Raw genomic sequence first — 22,019 nt, 5'->3', positions numbered from 1 at the left:
ACGATTATCGCGAGCGTTTTTTTTTATCACGATAAACGATAATATTGCGTATCGTCCCATCCCTAAAGAAGAGCGAAACCGTTATAAGGCTCGGGCCCACAAGGTCCAACAAGGACCTCCAAAATGGATGAGGGATATATCACTTCCCTTTCAGCGAGCCCATGGGAGCAATACACCTGGATTAGCAGCTTAACAGCATTTCCCCAAACACCCAGGCCAAAAGGGTGGCCCAGCGCAGAACCTGAGATGCTTGATGCCTGAGAGTGCTACCTACTTACTGATCTGACTGACCCCCTCCCCACCCACCCACACACACACACACACACACACACACACACACACACACACACGCACGCACACGTGCACAAACTCTCATTGGAGCTGGCTTGCTCCTGAGGTCCCCCTATTTATTTTCATAGGTGTTTGAGGGTTTACACTAGTCAAAAGACAAGGCCAGGACCATGGAGTGGTATCTTTGTATCTGAGTGCTTCCTGTTTTCATTGCAGGGCCGACCCTTGTCTTTACAGGGCCAAGCGAGGGCTAGCGCGGGGGGAGACTGAGAAGGAAGAGCAGGGGGGGGCGCCAAAAGGCTAATTGAGAGATCTCTGAGTTTGTCTTTGCCAAATGAAAGGGCATCACCTTTTAACAACAATAAGCTCACACCATCGCTTTGTCCGTCTTGTCTCTCTTTTTCAGCCAGCGCACCCCTCTAATTTCTACGCTTATCTAACGCTCCGTCTATCTCTCCATGTGCCTCTCTCCTCTCTCTCTGTCCCTCTCCTCCTCCGCTCCGTGCTATGACTCCCTGCACGTCTGAAGTGCAGTAGAACATTTTACCCCTAACAGAGAAGTTTACCTTTCTGATAACATAATCTCCCTGTAGTATTGAAAAGCTTATACCAACAGTCTGGGATTTCCCTTCCCCTAATGTGACTGGAAGACATCCAGAAACCCGTGGAAAGGGAGGGCCGAGTCACAGAACAGATTGAGAGAGAGAGGGGGAGAGAGAGAAGGGCGGATAGACGGGGACAGAGGGCATGGAAGGAGGGTGGGTGGTGGTAGACGGTCCCTGACCCTGTTCTGCCAGCCAACGCCAGCTGATCCGTCCAGCCGTTTGCCAATTACATTTTGGGGCATTTAAGGTTGCAAAAACTCCTGTGTGCTCCCCTGATGCAAGTGGGTATAGGCTCCACATGAATGGAGCCCGGGCTTTTATCACAGTGCCTTCATAGATTTAATGTGTATTCATTACATATTATGTGATCTCCTCTTAGTTCACAGGACAGTGCGGTCCTCCAGGATGACAGAAAGTTGGCGGGCAGGGTTCGGTCGCGGGGGGATCATCGGGCCGAGGGCAAGTGCCAATTGAGATGAGGCTATTTTCCATACGTGATTGTTATGAAGAAAGCCATCCTGCTATTTCTCCCAGGAGAGTGTGAGGTCAGGGCGAGCCCAGGGGAGGCGGGAGGGAAGGGGGGGGCGGGGGGAGGGGGCTGCGCGATTTTGTTATACTGAATCCAAAAGCCAACAATCGCTACTGTTGGCCTGTGTTGTTTTTCTGTGTGTGAAAGTGGGGTGAGGGGGTCCCATCTTTTGAGCCTTTCAGAATAGGTGACAATGGCTGGATGTTGAGAACATATGTAGAGAGACCCCTGTGGTTCGTGGAAGAGGAGCTCCATGCTGGCCCCCGCCGTTTGAGAGAAATACAAGGCCGCTCTTTTCACTCCTCACCCCTCAGTTAATGAATGCACCAAGGCTAGAATGCCACTATAGGGCCATTCAGGGGCCAAAGTCCCCGCGAATTCATCCTTCGCACAAACATACCCAGCAATGGAAAATACATTTGCTTAACAAATTAAAATAAAGGAGAATGGCTAATGTGTGTGTGTGTGTGTGTGTGTGTGTGTGTGTGTGTGTGTGTGTGTGTGTGTGTGTGTGTGTGTGTGTGTGTGTGTGTGTGTGTGTGTGTGTGTGTGTGTGTGTGTGTGTGTGTGTGTGTGTGTGTGTGTGTGTGTGTGTGGAGAGAGTGAGAGAGAGGGAAAGAGAGTGCATCTATGGGTGGGGGTATTGGATAGAGAAGGGGGGAATTGAAGGGGGATAATTCAATTAGCCGTCTTCCTCAGTAGAGAAACGAAGGCAGGTTAGAAGGGCGGGATTATTAGTTGTACAAGACTGGCCAGGGCTCTTCACAAAAGAGACAAAGATTAGAGGGAACATCTACGAGCAGGAGAGGTGATAAAGAGCTCAAAATGTTCTGAATTAACCAACGCCATTTAAAATCTCCCCAGTGCCCCCCCCCCCCACCACACACACACACACACACACACACACACACACACACACACACACACACACACAAACACATTTCTCCCTTTTCGAGCCTTTCTATTGAACGTTAAAACAAAAACACTTCCAAAAGCTCCCCGTGTGCGTCATCGCTCTTTCACTTTGGAGCAGCAGAGAGCTGGAGCCGTGCGAGGGGTTGGGTGAGGGACAGGAATTCCTCGAGTCACCAGGAAAGATGCCTAATGATCAGCCAGCGAAGCAAGAGGCTCCTATGAACATAGATAGAAGTGTGTTGACGTGTTTTCCTACACCAGTACTAGTAGGTGTACAACCAGTAGACCACGTCGGGTCACTTGAAGGAGGCATCCGTTTCCTTTCCTTGCCCATTATTTTTCTCCTCTTTACACGTAAACCACACAGTCTAATCCAAGCTCAGGGCAGAGAAAAAAAAAGAACTAGAAAAAAAAATCTTTCTTTGAAAAAGAAGAGAGAAAAAAGGGGAGCCAAGGTTTTTTTTTTTGTGTGTGTTTTTCTCTAAGACTCCCTCCCTCCACCTCTGAACGAAGGCCTGTTTTGCAGGGTTTGGCAAGAGATTGAGAAAGAGAGAGAGAGAGTGAGAGAAATCTCCAGCCAGGGAGAGATGGAGCTGTGAACAGCTGTGAAGTCATTTTGATAATGATGAGGATAATAAGCGTGTGGCCCAGCGCAGTGGAGCTGCTAAGGCCTGCAAAGGCTCAGGGCTTTGCTGTTGCAGCTTCACTGCTTCTGAATAGATAAAAGTGATTAAAGCACTCCTGATTATCCTGACCAATATGTAATGGATTTACAGCCCTCGCAATTAGGCCGTATTTGCTGGCCACTCATTACTTGGGCTTTTGGGTTAGGTAATCAGGGTACAGGGGGGCTTTGCTTTGGGCCAGGGAGCAGCCACTGCGATGGAGTGGGGGGCACGCACTTGGGGCACCTGACCCGCTTAAGAAAGTGGATCATCCCCAAGGCTAAAGCCTGATTTATACTTGGTTGTGCATTGTGTCGCTCGTCGAAAATAGCCAATATACAAGCTCACTATGTGTCACACTACAACGTGTTGTGAGCTTCTACGTCTATTCTTTTTGGTTGTGCGGAAGCAGCGCACAACTATAAGTATAAATCAGGCTTAGAGCTCTAGACTTTGCCCTCCAACATATACAAATACACTCTCTCTCTCTTTTTGTTCTCTCTCTACCTCTACCTCTCCACCTCTTCTACCCCCTGTGTCTTCCCTATTCAGTGGTGGAAAGAAAATACTCAAATGTTTTACTTAAGTAAAAGTATCAATAATTCAATATAGAAATACTCTTGTTACAAGTAAAAGTCCAGAATTCTAAATACACTTTGAATGTTTAAAAATAGCTGATCTAAAAGCTCTTGTGAACGCGTTGTGAGCTTGTAGATCCGCTATTTTCAAATAGCCTATGTGTGAAATGGGGCTAAAGTGGTTTAATGTATGTTTTATAATATAATCACTTATATCTGCAAAGTACTGTGGCTAGTAATTCAAGTTTTCAAATAATTGTAGTGGGGTAAAAGTACACTATTTGGATCCGAGATGTTGTGGAGTAGAAAGTATTGGAAATTGGAAATACTCAAGTAAATTACAAATAACTCAAAATTGGACTTAAGTACAGTACTTAAGTAAATGTACTTAGTTACTTCACACCACTGTCCCTCCTTCCCTGGGACCGGCCCGGCCACGTGCTCAGACAGCAGCTTGTGTGTCCTGGCCAGGCCACCTCCTCCTGAAACCTGACCTGCCCGGCAAAATCAATACAGCCCAATGTTCTGATAATGTCCTGACATTAGAGAGGGTGGAGGGTACATGTCTCCCATCCCCCGCTGCTTTGTAAGACAGATATGGGTGCATGTATACACACACGTACACACACACATGTTCACACACATAGCGAGCAGACTGATTCCTTGTTTGAATTCATGTGGCCTTTTGAATATTTCATCACAGACATTGTAGCGTCACCGTGCTTAGTGAAGTGACTGAGCCATTGTCAGATGTTGTCTGAGCTGAGCTGTTTGGCAAACAAACAACCTCCTCTCGGCGAAGGAGAGGAAAGAATCTTAGCACGCACACGCTCTCAGCCTTCGAACATGAGGCGGAGGCTTGTGAAGTCAAATCCATATGAAAATCTTGAAAATGATCATTGACAGGCAGAAACACAGAAAGCCACGTGCGCCCGGGCAACATGTGTTTGACCGCGATTCTACAACTTAAGGATAGACACAAGCTATGTCAGTATATGCCACACAAATAAATAGCTTTTTTCTTTATCTGCCATGTGTCAGAGACACCAAGGAGAACCTTGCCTTGAACTCAAACCTGCACGCAAGCCCACACAAACATTCACTCGCACATAATCATCCCTCAATAAACATCACCCTTACACCACCCTTACGTCACAAAAACATTCCTCTCCAGGCCAAATAAACAGTGCAACTCATATTGATGCTGGATGTCATAGAGTGTTTGACAGACGCAGCCTCTTTTCCCAGAGCTGTGCTTGAGCAGAGTAAACTGTCTGCGCTGATTAGCTTGACCCTGGTCACTGTGTCCCTCTGACAGGTGGTTGACAGGTGAGCATCACAGCACGGCCATCACTCACCCCACTCGCTGATGACTATTTGACAGGTGTGCGTGTGCGTGTGTGTGTGTGTGTGTGTGTGTGTGTGCAGGGGTGTCACACCAAATTCTGGGTACAAGGATTCACTCACATTTTGTGCTTTAACTATTGCAAAATAGCAGATGTACAAGCTCGCAGCGCGGCACTCGTTGTAGATCTGCTATTTTTGAAAAATCGTGAACATTTGTGGGGAGTCTGAATATTTCAAATCCTTCTAAGGTTTTTTTGAAAAACCTATGTTTCTATGTCAGTGGTGCTCAAATATTTTCATGTGAAGGACACCCAAAATGATATGTATTTGGCCACGGACCCCCATCTCAAAATATTTAGTTCCAGGGACCCCCCAGAAGCAAAGTTTGCGTTACAAATGTTGGCTTAAAAAGTACATATATTGAAAGATTTGCACACATTTTCACGACTTTTCAAAAGTAGCAGATCTACACGCTCGCAGCGCGGCACTCGGTGCCGCGCTGTGAGCTTGTATATTTGCTATTTTTCAATAGCTAAAGTATCAAATAATCAAGGCCCATCCACCTTGGGCCCTAGTAACTCAGTCCCCTTGTGACGCCCCTGCGTGTGTGTGTTGTTTGTGTGTGCGCGTACATGTGTGTCTATCAGTATGTTTCCTTTTTAATATTTAGGGTGGACTGGAGCCATGTAGAGAGTTTCTTAGTCTTATCCTATGACGCTCCATACAGTATGTGTACTGTATAGTGTAAAAGTTGCGGCGCTTACCGTGAGATGCTGGAATAGCCACGCCCTCATGATGTTGGTGGCCACCTTGGGGAAGATGCCGCGCTTTTTCTGCCTCTTCTTGTCTTTGTCCGGGTCGTCGTCGTCCCCCGTGCCAGGCGATGCCACGCTGTTGTCTAAGCCATCTCCTGGACAGAAGGCAAACCCGGGGTCAAATAACCAGCCAGAGTCACGCGTCAAAGACTCACAACACACCGCATGTGTATATCGTCGCTGTCGGGTGGAAACCGCGTATGTCCAAAAGCGTTTGTTTTGTATTTATCATTTAAAAAATGAAAACTAAACTAGTGAAAACAGCCGATCTACAAGCACACAACGCCTCGCACCGAGAGGCGTATGTGCACGTTGTGCACTTAACGGAATGAGATTTGATTGGTCTACTATTGTAGGGCCAGACAAACATACATACATACATATGTTCATACATACATAGTTACATACATACACTGTTCTAGGTGGCTTGGCTTGGTCTAGGTCAGTGGTTCTCAAAACTTGAAATTTGAAGGTCTCCCCTTAACTTTGATACAGTCTGTATCAAAGTTACAGACTTGTAAGGGGCAATTTAGACAATTTAGACCCCCATAAAGGAACCTAAAGAGTCCATGAAATCCACTTTGAGAACCACTGGTCTAGGTGGCTTGGCCATAGCGTAAAAAGTAAAATCAAAACACGATAAGGCAACCATGAACTAGAACTCAAAAGCACCACGCTGAAAGTGATCAGGCACTAGAGTATACTCTCTGATAGAGCAGAGCCAAGGTATTGTGGTGAAGTTTATGGAGGTAGGGGGATTTAGAGGGCCTTAGACAAAGGCCCGTACAGAGGGTGAGGGGTTTACACAGAGGCCTAGCCCAGTTGTTCTATACCCCAGAGCACGGCAGAGGGGAATGGGGGTTAATGACTGTAATGTTATGGTTGGACGCTGAAACACTTGGTTCCTCATTCCACTTTTACAGTAGGAGGAGAGAGCAGGGGAGGAGCAGTGGTGTAAAGTAACTAAGTACACTTAAAGGGGTACTGTCACCTAAAGGGGTACTGTCACTTTAAAAGGTCATCTTAAAATATGAGTTCATAGTTTTATGATGTCATTGTGGGAATGCGCAATCTATCATATAATTAGAGGAGTCAGTCAGTCAGAGGTCACAATGCATTTATCTATTCACTCGCTTCAGCGATTGATCCAAACTTTCACATGGCATTGACCATTAGCATTATACACACGGTGACGGAGCCCGATTTTCATTTTTCCCAAATTCAAGCTATTTATTAGCGTTTTCTACAACACTTCTGTTGAACTCTACAGCCTGTTGTCAGGGTTACGGTCTGTTCCTCCAGGCCATGGGATCCCATAGCCCCACACACACCTCTCTCACAGTTAGGAATGTTGCAGTGAAGAGACACACGTTTTCTCTCTCTCTCTCTCTCTCTCTCTCTCTCTCTCTCTCTCTCTCTCTCTCTCTCTCTCTCTCTCTCTCTCTCTCTCTGCATGCATGGGTAATGCATGCACCGGGTGATGTGTGTCTCATCTTCCAACGGGTATGGAAAAACTAGCAAGTGCATGCATACATCCCCATACTTCTATTCACCTAATTTTGCTGTTATATTATTTGTATCCATCATAAATATACACTCCTCCATGGGCTGCTCCTCCTTACATTATGATGCTCCCACATATTCTCACGCACGCTCCAGTTACTTTCCCCATAACCCACACCCTGCACATATTTTGGAGCACATATCTTCGAACGGGTAAGGTCTAGTTATAAGAATTCAAATTAATTGACTGTACTTAGACAACTTACTGTACTGGTCAGCTGTTGTTGTTGGGGGGGCGAGGGGCAGATTACACAGTGACATGAGTTTCAGACTATTTCAGACCGTTTTCAGACCTACTGTATGATACTATTATAATTTCGGGGCGTGTCAGCGGGCCTTTAAGTGCTGTACTTTAAGTACACTTTTTAGGTATTTGTACTTCAGTTGAGTATTTCCAATTTCCAATAGCTTTACTTCTACTCCACTACATCTCAGATGCAAATGTTGTACTTTTACTCCACTACATCTATTTGAAAACTTTAGTTACTACTTTGTAGATATACATTATGATATTATAAAACATACATAAACCACTGTACCTTGGCAATTTGAAAATAGCAGATCTACAAGCTCACAACGCGTCGCAATGCGACGCGTTGTGAGCTTGTAGATCGGCTATTTTCAAGTAAAGAAATGGAGTACTTTTTCAACCACTGGGGAGGAGGAGGGAGACACGGGGAAGGCAGGGAGGCAGGAAGGACAAAGAGGCTTCAAGTACAGTATTGGGTTGGACTCATGTCATTAATTCAATTAAATTTGCATGGTTGACATAATGTAATGTGCTCGTTTTTTTCAGCCTTTCTTTTTTTGAACACAGCCAAAGGGGACGTGTAGCATAATATTCACGACACAGTCATGCATACACACACACACACACACACGCGCGCACACACTCACGCACGCGTGCACACCACTGAAGTTGGAATCGGGGTCATGCGTTTGAAAAGTACACCGAAAATCGTCTGTGTTTATTCATACATTTGAAAATGTAGTACAAATATAGCCAAATATTATGTTTACATTTGTGATTAACACTGAGGATTTTTTACAGTGTGTTTATTGAAGTAGGGAGTAAAAGTGAGTTGGGGATGATCATTGTTGCAATCCGATGCACTTAAAAATATCCCCCCCAAACTCCCGTCCCCTCCCCTCCCCTCCCCTCTCAGCCAACCCCTCCCCCTTCTGCGACGAGATTAGCATGACAGGGCAGCGCCGGCTTCGTCTGCATTAATGTCCGTCAGCGTTTGATTTTCGGGGGGGAAACACATGCGCGAAACGAGGCAGCCTCTTTTTCTTTAAACTAAAGTTTCCATCCTCATCCCTCACCCTTTGTCCTCCCCTCTCTCTCTCTCTCTCTCTCTCTCTCTCTCCTCTCCTCTCCTCTATGCTGGCATTAATTGTGCATTAGCAAAAATGATTTACTTTTAACAGTCATAGTTATTTTTTCTTGCCCCCCGGGCACAAATGCCTTGAAAGCCTTCCTTCAGGGCATCTAAATTATGTATCTGAAAAACTCCTACACAGAGAGACAGGAGAAAGGACCCCGACATCCTCAAAATTCTGACTCGCGTGTCTTCCTGTTTTTGGGGAGACATCAATCACGAGCACCTATACCAGCCCCTAATCTCACATAAATATTTGAACTAATAACATTAAAAAAAAAAAAAAAAAAGAAAAACGGGGAAAAGAAAAAGGATCCGACTGGCGGTGTAATCAAATGCAAAATAAACTAGAAGCAGTGCTCTTCCGAGCACAGGTCTCCACCAGGCCGTGCGTCCTGGTGGTGCTACTGTATAATAGGCCAATGTAAAAAGGGTGGCATATGTTCTTCACATTAGATCTTTCATGGCAATCGGACGCTGCATGCATGATTTGAGTGTTCCAAAAATGTGTTTTGCTAAAGTCTACCTGCTGGTGGCGCTATAACAGGCCAATGTGAAAAAGGTAGCATTTGTTCCTTGACCTAGTGGGAATATGTGTGGCAAATTTCACGGTAATCGCAAGCTGCATTAATGATTTGAGGCATTTTGTTCAAAAACAGAGCAATCCTGCAAACTTTGGAAGCTAATATTAGCCAATCAGGATGGAATATGAAATATCAGACGGATCGAACTTGATCACATGACTATAGAGATACTGTGTAACAATTTGCGTGATTTTTGGATAAAATCTCAAGGAGTAACATCCAAAAACGTGTTTGACATAAGTCGGCCCAAAGGTGGCGCTATAGAAGGCTGATGTGAAAAATGCAGGGCAAATGTTTATCCTTAGCCTTTAGGGAGTGCGCTTACAAAGTTTGAAACTGATCGGTGAAGTTATAGGTAAAACCTCAAATCGCCCTGTTATAGCGCCACCATGAGGCTGATTTAAAAAAAATCAAGTGGCATTTCTTCCTCGGCCTAGTGGGAACGTGTGTGCGCGATTTCATGATAATTGCACTTTGCGTTTGGGATTTGAGGCATTTTGTTCAAAACAGCTCAATCCTACAAACTTTGGAATCCAATCTTAGCCAATCAGAATGGAATATGCAAAATCGGACAGATCTGTGTCGATCGCATGACTGTCGAGATACTGCCTACCGATTTGTAGGATTTTTGGACAAAATCTGTAAGAGTAGTGCACAGAAATGTGTTTTACAAACATCGGCCACTAGGTGGCGCTAGAAAAGGTCCATTTGAAAAATTTAGGGCAGAGGTTCTAGATCGGCATCCAGGGAATGTGTGTGCTCACTTTGGCAGCGACCGGTCCAACGGCGACTGAGATTAGCTGCACACAAACTGCGAGGACGCACGGACGGACGCACGGACGGACGGACGCACGGACGGACGGACGAAGGGGAAAACATACTCTCCCCCATGCCTTCGGCTGGTGGAGACAATGAAGAATACAAGGACAGCAGAGGCCTCCACTTCTAACCAGGGATGGGACGATATGAAAATGTCTTGTAGATCGGCTATTTTTTCGGCAAAGACATCTGATAGAGAGTGGAAAAAAGACTGTATCAAGTACGTATATTATAAGTACCTTTTAGAATTATAGAGGGCTTAAGTGGTACCGGATATGCAGCTCGGCAAATAAAGGGTGAATTGATCCCAGTGCATGACGGAGGACGATATCACGATAAATCAAATCTCCACGATACGATTATCACGATAAACGATAATATCACCTATCGTCCCATCCCTACTTCTAACTACTCTCTCCACCGCCCCTCCCCTTGTTTTTCTCTTTCTCTCTCTCTCTCTCTCTCTCTCTCCCCTCTCCCTCTCTCCCTTTCTTTTCTGTCTGTCTGTGTGCTGTGTTTTCCTTCCACATCATTAGTGCGGAGCCACACGAAAGAGGAAAACAGAGAAGTGCAGACGTTGCGCTCCCTGCGTGAAGTAAAAGAAGCAACAGCCCCTCTGAAGGACATATGGGATTGGGGGGGGGCATGGAATAGGGGGTGTTGTAATTGTAGAATGGGCATTCATTAGCGGCAAATGCCATAAATCCCAGGCTAAGTACGAATCCTTGTTCAGGAAAGCTTAAAACAATAAACGTGGGGTCCGCCTGTAGCCCTTCCCTGACCATGAGGGGCTTCCTGCGAAATGCGACCCAGACGGAAGACAGGCTCACTCTTAACTCCCCCAGTTTGCTTCTGAACTTCAATAACAACAGCACTGGTCGAGCTGTGACTTATAACCCCCCCCCCCCCCCCCACACACACACACACACACACACACACACAAACAGACACCAGTGGTGGAGAAACTACTTGAGTAAAAGTAGCAATACTGTGATATAGAAATACTACGTTACAAGTAAATGTCCTGAATTCAAAATGTACTTCGGTAAAAGTACAAAATGTTTGAAAATAGCCGATCTACAAGCTCACAACGAGTTGCATCGGGACACGTTGTGAGCTTGTAGATCGGCTATTTTCAAGTAGCCTAGGTATGCAAATAGGGCTAAAGTGGTTTATGTATGTTTTATAATATTATAATATATATCTGCAGATTAACTAGTAACTAAAGTTTTAAAATAAATGTAATATTTGGAGCCGAGATGTAGTGGAGTAGAAGTAAAAGTATTGGAAATTGGAAATACTCAAGTAAAGTACAACTACCTCAAAAGTGTACTTAAGTAAATGTACTTAATTACTTTACACAACTGCCACCAAAGCCCCTTGCTTCAAAGCGCTGCTTTTGAATAATGTTGATCCACACTTTGCTTGTTTGTTTGCGTGCCACTATGGTTCCGTGTTGATTTTGAAGCCTAGTCTCCAAATCCCTCTCACGCTGTGAGCAGTCAAGCTCATCCAGTGGAACCACACAGTGGCCAAAAGGCTGGCAGATTAATTTTATTGACGTTTCCATTTTCACTGCAATGCGATAGCCTCCCCCTGGCCAGGGCCGGAGCGACCCATGCGTATTTACAGACTGACCTGTCACTTCATTACCCAGCATGCTCGCTGCCTCCTGCCCTAGCCCGCAAGGGTGAAACCAGACTCCAAGGCTTTCAGCTCCTCTCCCTCTCTTTCTCTCTCTCTCTCTCTACGCCCCCCCACCCCCCACCCCCCGACCCTCCTCCTCTCTCTCCACACTACCACACTCTCACACACACATGGACGCATAGAATGTACATGTGTGCACAGCGCGGCCGAGCTGCACGCAAACACGGATCCTTGTGTATAGGCTACAGTGTGAGTTCCTCTCCCGGTACTGTATGTGCACATAAGTGCACATCGTAAATAGACAGAAACTGAAGGCTAAACCAAAGAGGTGGAAATAATCAAAGAAATTATGATTCATGGGTGAAACGAGGTGAAGGTGAAAGAGTGAAAGAAAGAAGGAAGACAAAGAAAGAAAGAAAGAAAGGAAGGGAGGTAGAGAAAAAAACAAGGATAGGAAGAAAGACAAGAAGGACCAACTTGCACAACCTCATTACATCTAAAGGAGAGCTGGTGCTTTGCATCCACCCCCCCCCCCCCCCCCCCGCAAACCCCACCACCACCACCACCACCACCACCTCCTTTTCTTATGAGCCAGAGAAGGAACGCTTCGGGGCAAATTGTCCCAAACGCTAATGGCTTCTGACTGTTCCCTGGCAAACTCTGCCATTCTAACCTGTGTGGATGTGCAAGTCTGAAAAAAAAATAGGGAAGGGGGAGAAAAAAAAAGTGCAGGGCAGAGCAATGGGGGAAACGTCCCATCATCTGCCCATGTGACACAGATGGGGGGGGGGGGGGGGGGGGGGGGGGGGTGGCTATTAGGAGGCAGGCGAAGGGCCTAGGGGAGCCGAGGTGCTGGAGTGTAGCCTCGGGCACTTTTGGAAAAGCAGCGCCCTTGGAGACAGAAAAAAAAAAGAAAGATAGCCCTCCCCTCCTCTTCTCCCACTCTCTCCCCCTCTTTCTCTCTTCCTTTCTTCATCCCTATTCCTTCTCTCTCTCTCTCCCCCCATCATCCACCCATGTTCTCTCTCTCTCTCTAAGCTTGACTTTAAGTGTTCACAACGAAAGTAGTATGTGCTTGTTTTCATACGCGCAGAAATTGGGAGACGGCGTGATTGGGTGAAGGGGGGTTGGCGGCGGCCGGGGGCGTGGGGGTGGGGGGTGACCGGACACGATGAGAGAAATCAAGCGAACGCTCTACCTCGCCAAACAAACAAGAGCACAGTTGCTGCACACACATACATTCCCCTCCTCTCATCACCATCAAGGCGGTTATTAAAAATGCATCCCAGATATTTCTCCCTGCGAGTAAATTGGTCTCTGGGCTGAGCTCATTAACGGGCTGGGATAGGACTGTAAACACGCCGCAACCGCGCTCGTAGCTAACGCTAGAGCACGAATAACACCAGCTCATTCAGGGTCACTTCATGTGCATCCCTTAAAACAGCTTCTGTGCAGTGGTGTAAAGTAACTAAGTACATTTACTTAAGTACTGTACTTAAGTGCACTTTTGAGATATTTGTACTTTACTTGAATATTTCCAATTTCCTTTACTTCTACTCCACTACATCTCGGAACCAAATATTGTACTTTTACTCCACTACATTTATTTGAAACCTTTAGTTACTAGTTACTTTGCAGATATACATTATAATATTTAGCCCTGTTTTATACATTGGCTATTTTCAAACATTTTGTACTTTTACTTTTGTTACTTTAAGTACATTTTGATACCAACACTTTCATACTTTTACCCAAGTACATTTTGAATTCCGGACCTTTACTTGTAACGGAGTATATCTATATTGTAGTATTGCTAAACTTTTACTTAAGTGAAATATGTGAGTACATTTTCCACCACTGCTCCTGTGCACACAGATGTAGCTATACTGTGTAGGCTTCGCCACATCTCGCAGGGCTCTGTAGAGAGCAAGGTGGACCCGATGGCGAGCCCTAATGACTCTAGAGAACTCTAGAGAACGCACTTCATTGCTAGGAGGCATTCTACTCTTCTGGGAGGTATACAAGCAAGAGCTTGGACCATTATGTGCCCATATGACCGTGTAGCAACACATGCTGTGGCTCTATCGGTACGCCAAGAATCCTGCTCCAACAACACACACACACACACACACACACACACACACACACACACACACACACACACACACACACACACACACACACACACACACACACACATTCCGCCTCACCACCACTCTACAATTGCCATATACCCACACATGAATGAGTAATAACTCGTCAATAGTTGAGAGACACACATTCAAGGCCACTCGTGCCCTGCACACCACACACTTATTGGTCGCCCATACTTGTGCAGGCAAACGGTGTGTGTGTGTGCGTGTGCATGCATGCGTACGTGCATAGTGTGTGTGTGTGTGTGTGTGTGTGTATGTGTGTGTAATATTCGAAGGCCGAGTGCTGGATTTGCACCGGGAGGCCCCGGCGTTTGTTTCAGGGTAATGAAGCGAGAGTGTGGAGGCAGTGGCTTACAGAGACTGTGGTTAAAGTGACTAATTACAAGGGACCCCCCACGCCCCCCTGTCAGCCCAAACCAGTCAGCCATGTTCACCCAGACTCACCCACAATCCAAGGGAGGGAGAGCCAGAGAGAAATGAAGATCGTTACAGAACGAGGGGGGAGATAGAGAGAGAGAGAGAGAGAGAGAGAGAGGAGAGAGAGAGAGAGAGAGAGAGAGAGAGAGAGAGAGAGAGAGAGAGAGAGAGAGAGAGAGAGAGAGAGAGAGAGAGAGAGACATTACATTGAGGGGCAGGGGCAAAGTCTAAGAAGTTTGTGACTAGGGATGGGAAGATCCGAACTTTTCATATCACGATTATTGTGACAAAAGAAATCATGATTTACGTTATCGCGATAATCACAATCCATTATCTTGGGGTGGAACATTTGTCAAAAAATAGCAGACCTACAAGCTCCCAACGCGTCGCAACGACACGCGTTGTGAGCTTGTAGATCGGCTATTTTTCGGCAAAGACATTTGATAGAGAGTGAAAAAAAGACTTGTATCAAGTACGTATATTATAAGTACCTTTTACCAATTATAGATGGTTTAAGTGGTTACCGGATATGCAGCTCGGCAAATAAAAGTTGATCCCAGTGCATGACGAAGGACGATATCACGATAAATTAAATCTCCACGATACGATTATCGTGAGTAGTTTCTATCACGATAAACGATAATATCGCATATCGTCCCATCCCTGGAGAGGGGTACATTGAGGGGCAGGGGCAAAGTCTAAGAAGTTTGTGACAGCAGGCGCTCTCTGAAACACAGCGTCCAGGACCCCCCCACCACCCCACCACCCTCCTATAACACCACCTCTAGCCCCACTGGCTCAGCCCACAGAGAATGGAGAGAAAAGATGGGTTTTAGGGGGCGGTCGGAGGGGTGCGGGGGGATTTAGAACCTCTCTTTTCCTTCTCTTTCTCCTCAACTTTTCAGCCGGCATAAGCGGCGTTTAGCACATTCAGTCTCCCCAAATGGCTGCGAACGAGGCAAAGCAGTGGGGGCTCCTTCTTTTGTTGTCCTCCGGGTTCTCCCTTTTATTTACTCAGGATTTATGCTGGGGTCTCTGCCCGGCGCTGGGACCACATGCTCCCACTCAGGGGTGTCGCACCAAATTCTGGGCCCTGGGGGTACAAGGATTCACTGCGGGGCCCCCCAATGAATGTTCGTCATATTTTGTGCTTTAACTGTTGAAAAATAGCAGATCTACAAGCTCACTGCGAGCTTGTAGATCTGCTATTTTTGAAAAATCCTGAACATTTGCGCCAGTCTTTGAATATTTCAAATCCTTCTAAGGTTTTTTGAAAAACCTATGTTTCTATGTCAGTGGTGCTCAAACTTTTTCATGTGAAGGACCCCCGAAATGATATGTATTTGGCCACAGACCCTCATCTCAAAATATTTAGTTCCAGGGATGCCCCAGAAGCAAAATTTGAGTTACAAATGTTCGCTTAAAAAGGCCATATATACAAAGATTTGAAAACATTTTCACAACTTTTCAAAAATAGCAGATCTACAAGCTCACAGCGCTTGTATATCTGCTATTTTTCAATAGCTAAAGTATAAAATAATTAAGGCCCCTCCACCTTGGGCCCTAGTAACTCAGTCACACTTTTCCCCCCCTTTGTGACGCCCCTGCTACCACTCATGCACGCACACACACACACACACACACACAAACACGCGTGCGCGCACACATGCACATGCAGAGGCTCTATTCACGCTAGCAGGCAGTGGAATGGCTGGCCCTCTGTTGCTCTATGCCTACTGGGGATTACAGGTCTTCCAGTCCAAACCACATGCTAGCAATATGGTAAGCCCTCAAACACACACACACATACACACACACACACGCACACACACGCGCGCACGCGCATGCACGGACGCACGCATGCATGCGAACAAGTACAATGCAATATAATGTAATCCCCGCTGATGAGAAAATACAACACTCCAGCACAATAGCCCGGTGAATGAACTCTCGACGACGACACAGACCGTCCCCCATCATCACCAGTGTGTCCGTGTCTCTGTGTGACCTTATTAATGACAACACACGGCCGACGGCCGCGTGGCCTAGCTGGTCTAGACTCTCACCCACTACACACCCAATACAGTAGACGAGGCGTTCCTCAAAGCGGAACCGCTTTAGTGTGGGCCCGGGTGGCTGCCGCTGCCGCCGTGGCCGGCGTTTTACGCTGATTATTTCCTGATCTGTGCTTAAACAAGCGGCAGCCGCACCCCCCACCCCCATCCCCCACCCCCATCCCATTGCCACTGGACCATAAAACAACAGCTTAGTAAACACCAAAAGCACGCTGACAAATTGGGAGTGCTGCGGCCCGTAGTCATTAACAACCCTAAAACCTGTCGGAGCAATTACGGCGCAGCACAACAACGCTCCCTCCCTCCCACGGCAGGTCTCCCTGCCAAAAACTCAGGTGTCACTGCCCGCTGCCTCCTCCACCTCTTAACCACCACCCGCCCCCTCACCCCCTCCACCCACCTCCACCCACCTCCCACCAAAGCCACCTCTTCACCACAGAAGGGTAGGAGGTGGAGGAACCAGCAAGCTTTCTCTCACTCCGTCCCCTTGCAGTGTACTTTACTTGAGTATTTCCAATTATAATACTTTTACTTCTACTCCACTACATCTCAGATCCAAATATTGTACTTTTACTCCACTATGTAATAATTTTAAAACCTTTGTTACTGTTCAGATATAAATGATTATATTATAAAACATACTTTAAGGCACTTTAGCTCTATTCTATACCTTGGCTATTTGAAAATAGCCGAAGTTGTGAGCTTGTAGATCTGCTATTTTCAAACATTTTGTACTTTTACTTTTGGTACTTTAAGTACATTCTGATGCCAACACTTTCGTACTTTTACTCAAGTACATTTTTAATTCTGGACTTTTACTTGTAACGGTGCACACACACCAAAATACCTATGAGAGTGGAATGCGCGTTCCGCCAATGCATTTCAATGAGAATGGAGCGGTTTCATGCCAGTAGAGGATTTCTGCAAAAAACACTCCATTACTCATTGAAATGCATTGGCGGAACGCGGATTCCACTCTCATAGATATTTTTGCGTGGGCACCCTAACCCTATAGTATTTCTACATTGCAGTATTGATGACTTTGACTCAAGTAAAAGATTCAAGTACTTTTTCCACCACTGTCCCCTTGCCTCCACTGCTATAGCCTCGACCCCCACCCTGGAGGAGCGGGGAAGGGTGGAGGTAGGGTGGGTGGGGGCCAAACCAACTCCGTCTCAACACAGCTGCATCTGCATCCTGGGTGTTATGACTGACTGAGTGGCTCCTTTTGCACGAGGCGTAATGCGCAGTTGTCTGTCCACCGAAAAACACATCATTAAGCGTTCCCTTAAATGAAGTGGAATAAGAGCTTCTAATTAGATGGCTTTTTCTTTTTTCTCCTCCTCCTTTCTTTTTCCTCTCTTCGTTCCTCTTCTGCGCGCGAGGAAGCGACGCAGTCAGGCAGCAAGATAGGCAGGCAGGAAGGGAATGAGAGGGAAGGGATGTGGAGTGTGTGTGTGTGTGTGTGTGTGTGTGTGTGTGTGTGTGTGTGTGTGTGTGTGTGTGTGTGTGTGTGTGTGTGTGTGTGTGTGTGTGTGTGTGTGTGTGTGTGTGTGTGTGTGTGTGTGTGTGTGTGTGTGTGTGTGTGTGTGGGGAGGGGGGGTCAGTCAGGGGTGTCGCACCAAATTCTGGGCCTTATGGGTACAATGGGAACGCATTATTACTTTGTGCTTTAGCTATTGAAAAATAGCAGATATACAAGCTCATAGCACTGCACCGAGTGCTGTGCTGCAAGCTTGTAGATCTTCTATTTTTGAAAAATCTTGAAAATTTGTGCAAGCCGTTTACTGAAAAACCTATGTTTCTATGTCAGTGGTGGTCAAAACTTTTTCATGTGAAGGACCCCCAAAATGATATGTATTTGGCCGCGGACCCCCGTCTCAATAGTTCCATGGAGCAAGATTTGAGTTACAAATGTTCGCTTAGAAAATACATATATTCAAAGATTTGCACAAATTTTTCACCACGTTTCGAAAAATAGCAGATCTACAGGCTCGCGGCGCGGCACTCGGTGCCGTGCTGCGAGCTTGTATATCTGCTATTTTTCAATAGCTAAAGTATAAAATAATTCCAGGCCCCCTCCACCTTGGGCCCTAGTAACTCATTCCCACTTCAGGTCAGTCAGTAGTTGTTGGACAACTCCTCTCTACCTCCTCCCCCTCTCTCCCCTCTCTCCCCCGTCTCCCCCCGTCTCCCCCCGCATCGCTCTCAGCCCCCTAACCCTGCCATCAGGCAGATATCTCTCTGTCATCCCAGGAATGCATGGAGATGACTATCATCTCTCTAGCGATAAAAAGGCCTCTCTCTCCTCTCAAAAGCCCAGCACTGACCCTGCCGTGCACATCCCAACCAATCTTATAGGGAGGGGGGGGGGGGGGGGATTGGAAGGGAGGCGCCAAAGGAGGGCAGAGGTAAACCGCTGTTTTTTTCATTTTTCATTACAGTCAGACTGAGTATATTGACCTTTTTAACCTAAGACAAAGGGGGGAGAGGGGTATAGCGAGCAGTGTTGTAAAGTGACTAAGTACGTTTACTTAAGTACAGTTTTGAGGTATTGTACTTTACTTGAGTAGTTCCAGTTTTCAGTACTTTCACTTCTACTCCACTACGTCAGGATCCAAATATTGTGCTTTTACTCGGCCACCACAACTATTTGAAAACTTTATTACTAGTTACTTTGCAGATATAAACGCTTATATTATAAAACATTCATGAATACACTTTAGCCCTATTTTATACCTAGGCTATTTGAAAATAGCCGATCGCGACGCGTTGTGAGCTTGTAGATCTGCTATTGTCAAACATTTTGTACTTTTACTTTTGGTACTTTAACTCAAGTACATTTTGAATTCAGGACTTTAACTTGTAACAGAGTACATCTACATCGCAGTATTGATACTTTTAAGTAAAGAATGTGAGTACTTTTCCCACCACTGGTAGCGAGAGAGATTGCTGACTGGAGTTCCCTGGGATCTCTTTACTCTTTATGCGTTATCATCTGCCAATAGATTGGGGTGTGTGGGATGTGGCTAGCCGGCATGCAGATTACCACGGCTCTGGGCTGGGGTAATTACTGGAGTAATTAACCTACTACCTGTAACAACAATTATCTCATTACATCATAAATAGTCCCTTTGAGGGGGCCCAAAATGACTGCTCTGGCCCTGTGTGATCATGAGCCCTTGATTATTTTCCCCCTGCTTTCTCTCCCATGGCTCCTCCATCTCCTCCACTGTTTCACTAGTCGATTAATCACTCTGTGCCAATGATCTCTGCACAGCGCTATAGTGACAGTATACCTCAGGGCGCTGCATGTCATAGCTGAGGGAAGGGCACGCCATCTAAATGAGTCACTATACTTCCAAGAGAGGCAAAAATGGTTGATACGGGATCTAAAGCAAAGCCTTCAAAGTTTTCAGGTCAAGGTCCCCTTAGCTCAGAGAGAGATGAAGCAGGGACCCCTACAACTTTATCATAGATTCCATATAGTTTCATCGTTTGACAGCACAATCGTCAGTTTATTTTGGATTCATGTCAATTTGTGTTTTCAGATATTTAACCACTTGAGCCGTCAATACTTAATAAACTTGACCTTTCACTCTGTACTTAGTCTGCTCTTTTTCCCCTCTACACCAAAGCTCTTTGCCGAAAACAGCCGATCTAAGCTCACAACGCCTCGCAGCGCGAGGCGTTGTAAGCTTGTAGATCTGCTGTTTTTGGCTAAAGTTCTCAGAATATGGACGCTAGGGTTCGAGTGGTTATTATAAAAAAGGAGAAAAAAGTTTCTATCACTCAAAGATTTGGAGGACCCCCTGTAGTAACTCTGAGGACCCCCTAGAGGTCCTGGACCCCCTGTTAAAGACCCACGATCTAAAGGAAGTAGTTGGAATAGAGATGTACGAAAGAAAGGAAGCTTGCAGATGTCAGGATCCAATTTGCAAGAATGGCAAAGGGCTAAATTGCAGGGGATAGGGCAGCCCCCCCCCCCCTTCACCCTGTTCTTTTTTGGCGCGCGCGCGTGTGTGTGTGTACGTGTGTGTGTGCGTGTGTGCATGCGTGTGTGAGCGTGTGTGTGTGTAGGGGGACTAAAAAGGAGCCGTGATGCCCATGACTGCCCTTCGCTCGGCAGACAAGGATCAGTAGCTAATGAAGGACTTCGGGTCTCCACCAGACATTTCACACTCGCTGCCTCCTTGACAACTCCACAACCCCCCCACCTCCACCCCAAACACCACCCCAAACACACACACACACACACACACACACACACACACACACACACACACACACACACACACACACACACACACACACACACACACACACACACACGTGCACTCTAAACACCACAGAACCGACCAACGCTCCTCCCTCAATCCTAATCAATTTGGGCTAATTGGTCCCGTAGGTAATCTAGTTTCATCCCTTGGTCTCTTCAAAGGAAGACGTAGAAGTGTGCCGATGCACCTGTCCACGTTCTCCCAATAAAATGGCAAAAGCTATTCTTTGCCTTTACCAGTTATAGCTCCACGCTCCACACTTGAACTTTGTTGCCATAGCAAAACAGAATATTCCGAGCCAGAGGCAGATCTTTTTTTTTTCTTTTTTTTTAGGGTCAGATTTTGATACGCTGTTAGATGTCAAAGAAAAGGTATTCCCCAAAAGCAGAACTGAAGCCACGCTGGATCGGAGAATGAGTGTTGAACATTAGCCAAGCAAACTGCTTCCATTTTGACTCTTAGGGTAAAACGCTGGGGTGTTCCGTTTGCTCGTCTTTGGAACGGCGAGGTTGCGCGAGGAGGAGAGAATAAAGTGAGGGGGGAAAGATAAAAAGGGAACAAAGAGCGAAGAGAGAAGGTGGGGGCATGGTGTGGATCTGTCTGCTAAGGGAAGCGTATGGCTTTATTAATCCCTTCCAGAAAACCATATCAAAGTCCTCACACACAGGAAGAGCCGTACATCTGCAATGCAACACCAGGCTCCCCAGTTTTTAGCTGAGTTTGCCAGTGCTGTGATTCAGAGCAGCTTACGCCGTTAACCGCCAAATACCGGGAACGCGCCAGAGTCGCGCTAAGATTGTAACCACTTTTAACAATTATTTTATGCTTTAACTATTGAAAAATAGCAGATATACAAGCTCACAGTGCGAGCTTGTAGATCTGCTATTTTTGAAAAAATCATGAAAATTTGTGAAAGTCTTCGAATATCTTTGACCCGACTTCTAAATCCTTCCTCTAAATCAGTGGTTCTCAAACGTTTTCTGGACCCCCCAGAAGCTTTAGATTGGAGTTACTAAAGTTTGCTTTGAAGAATATATATAGAAAAACGTCCACACATTTTCACTATTTTTTCAAAAATAGCAGATCTACAAGCTCGCAGCGCGGCACTCGGTGCCGCGCTGTGAGCTTGTATATCTGCTATTTTTCAACAGTCAAAGCATTCAAATAATCCCGGGCCTAAATGGGTTAAAGGCAGTGCATGATAACTGCGTCGGCAGTGATTCTCTACCCTCAATTACTCCTCCGAGTCAAACAAACAAAGCCATTGAGGTTGCGCGGAGAGAGAGCCGCGGATACCTTTGGGTTACAGACATGCCTGTCTGCCACACCCGACGGACACTGGCATCAAAGT

The 22,019-nt window shown here is 46.1% G+C and overlaps 1 protein-coding gene across 1 annotated transcript in view; it reads right to left on the bottom strand.

The window, feature by feature from the left end:
- Nucleotides 1-22,019, bottom strand: part of meis2a (Meis homeobox 2a) — a 132,919-nt gene that overhangs the window by 67,265 nt on the left and 43,635 nt on the right. Inside the window, exon 8 of the mRNA XM_080750064.1 lies at nt 5,695-5,840. Within this exon, the coding sequence (XP_080606190.1) occupies nt 5,695-5,840 (146 nt within the window). The remainder of the gene's footprint in view (nt 1-5,694; nt 5,841-22,019) is intronic.

The sequence above is a fragment of the Nannobrachium achirus genome, assembly GCF_963921795.1.
Source record: "Nannobrachium achirus genome assembly, chromosome: 20".
Taxonomy (NCBI): domain Eukaryota; kingdom Metazoa; phylum Chordata; class Actinopteri; order Myctophiformes; family Myctophidae; genus Nannobrachium; species Nannobrachium achirus.
This window is presented reverse-complemented; position numbering and strand designations above follow the sequence as displayed.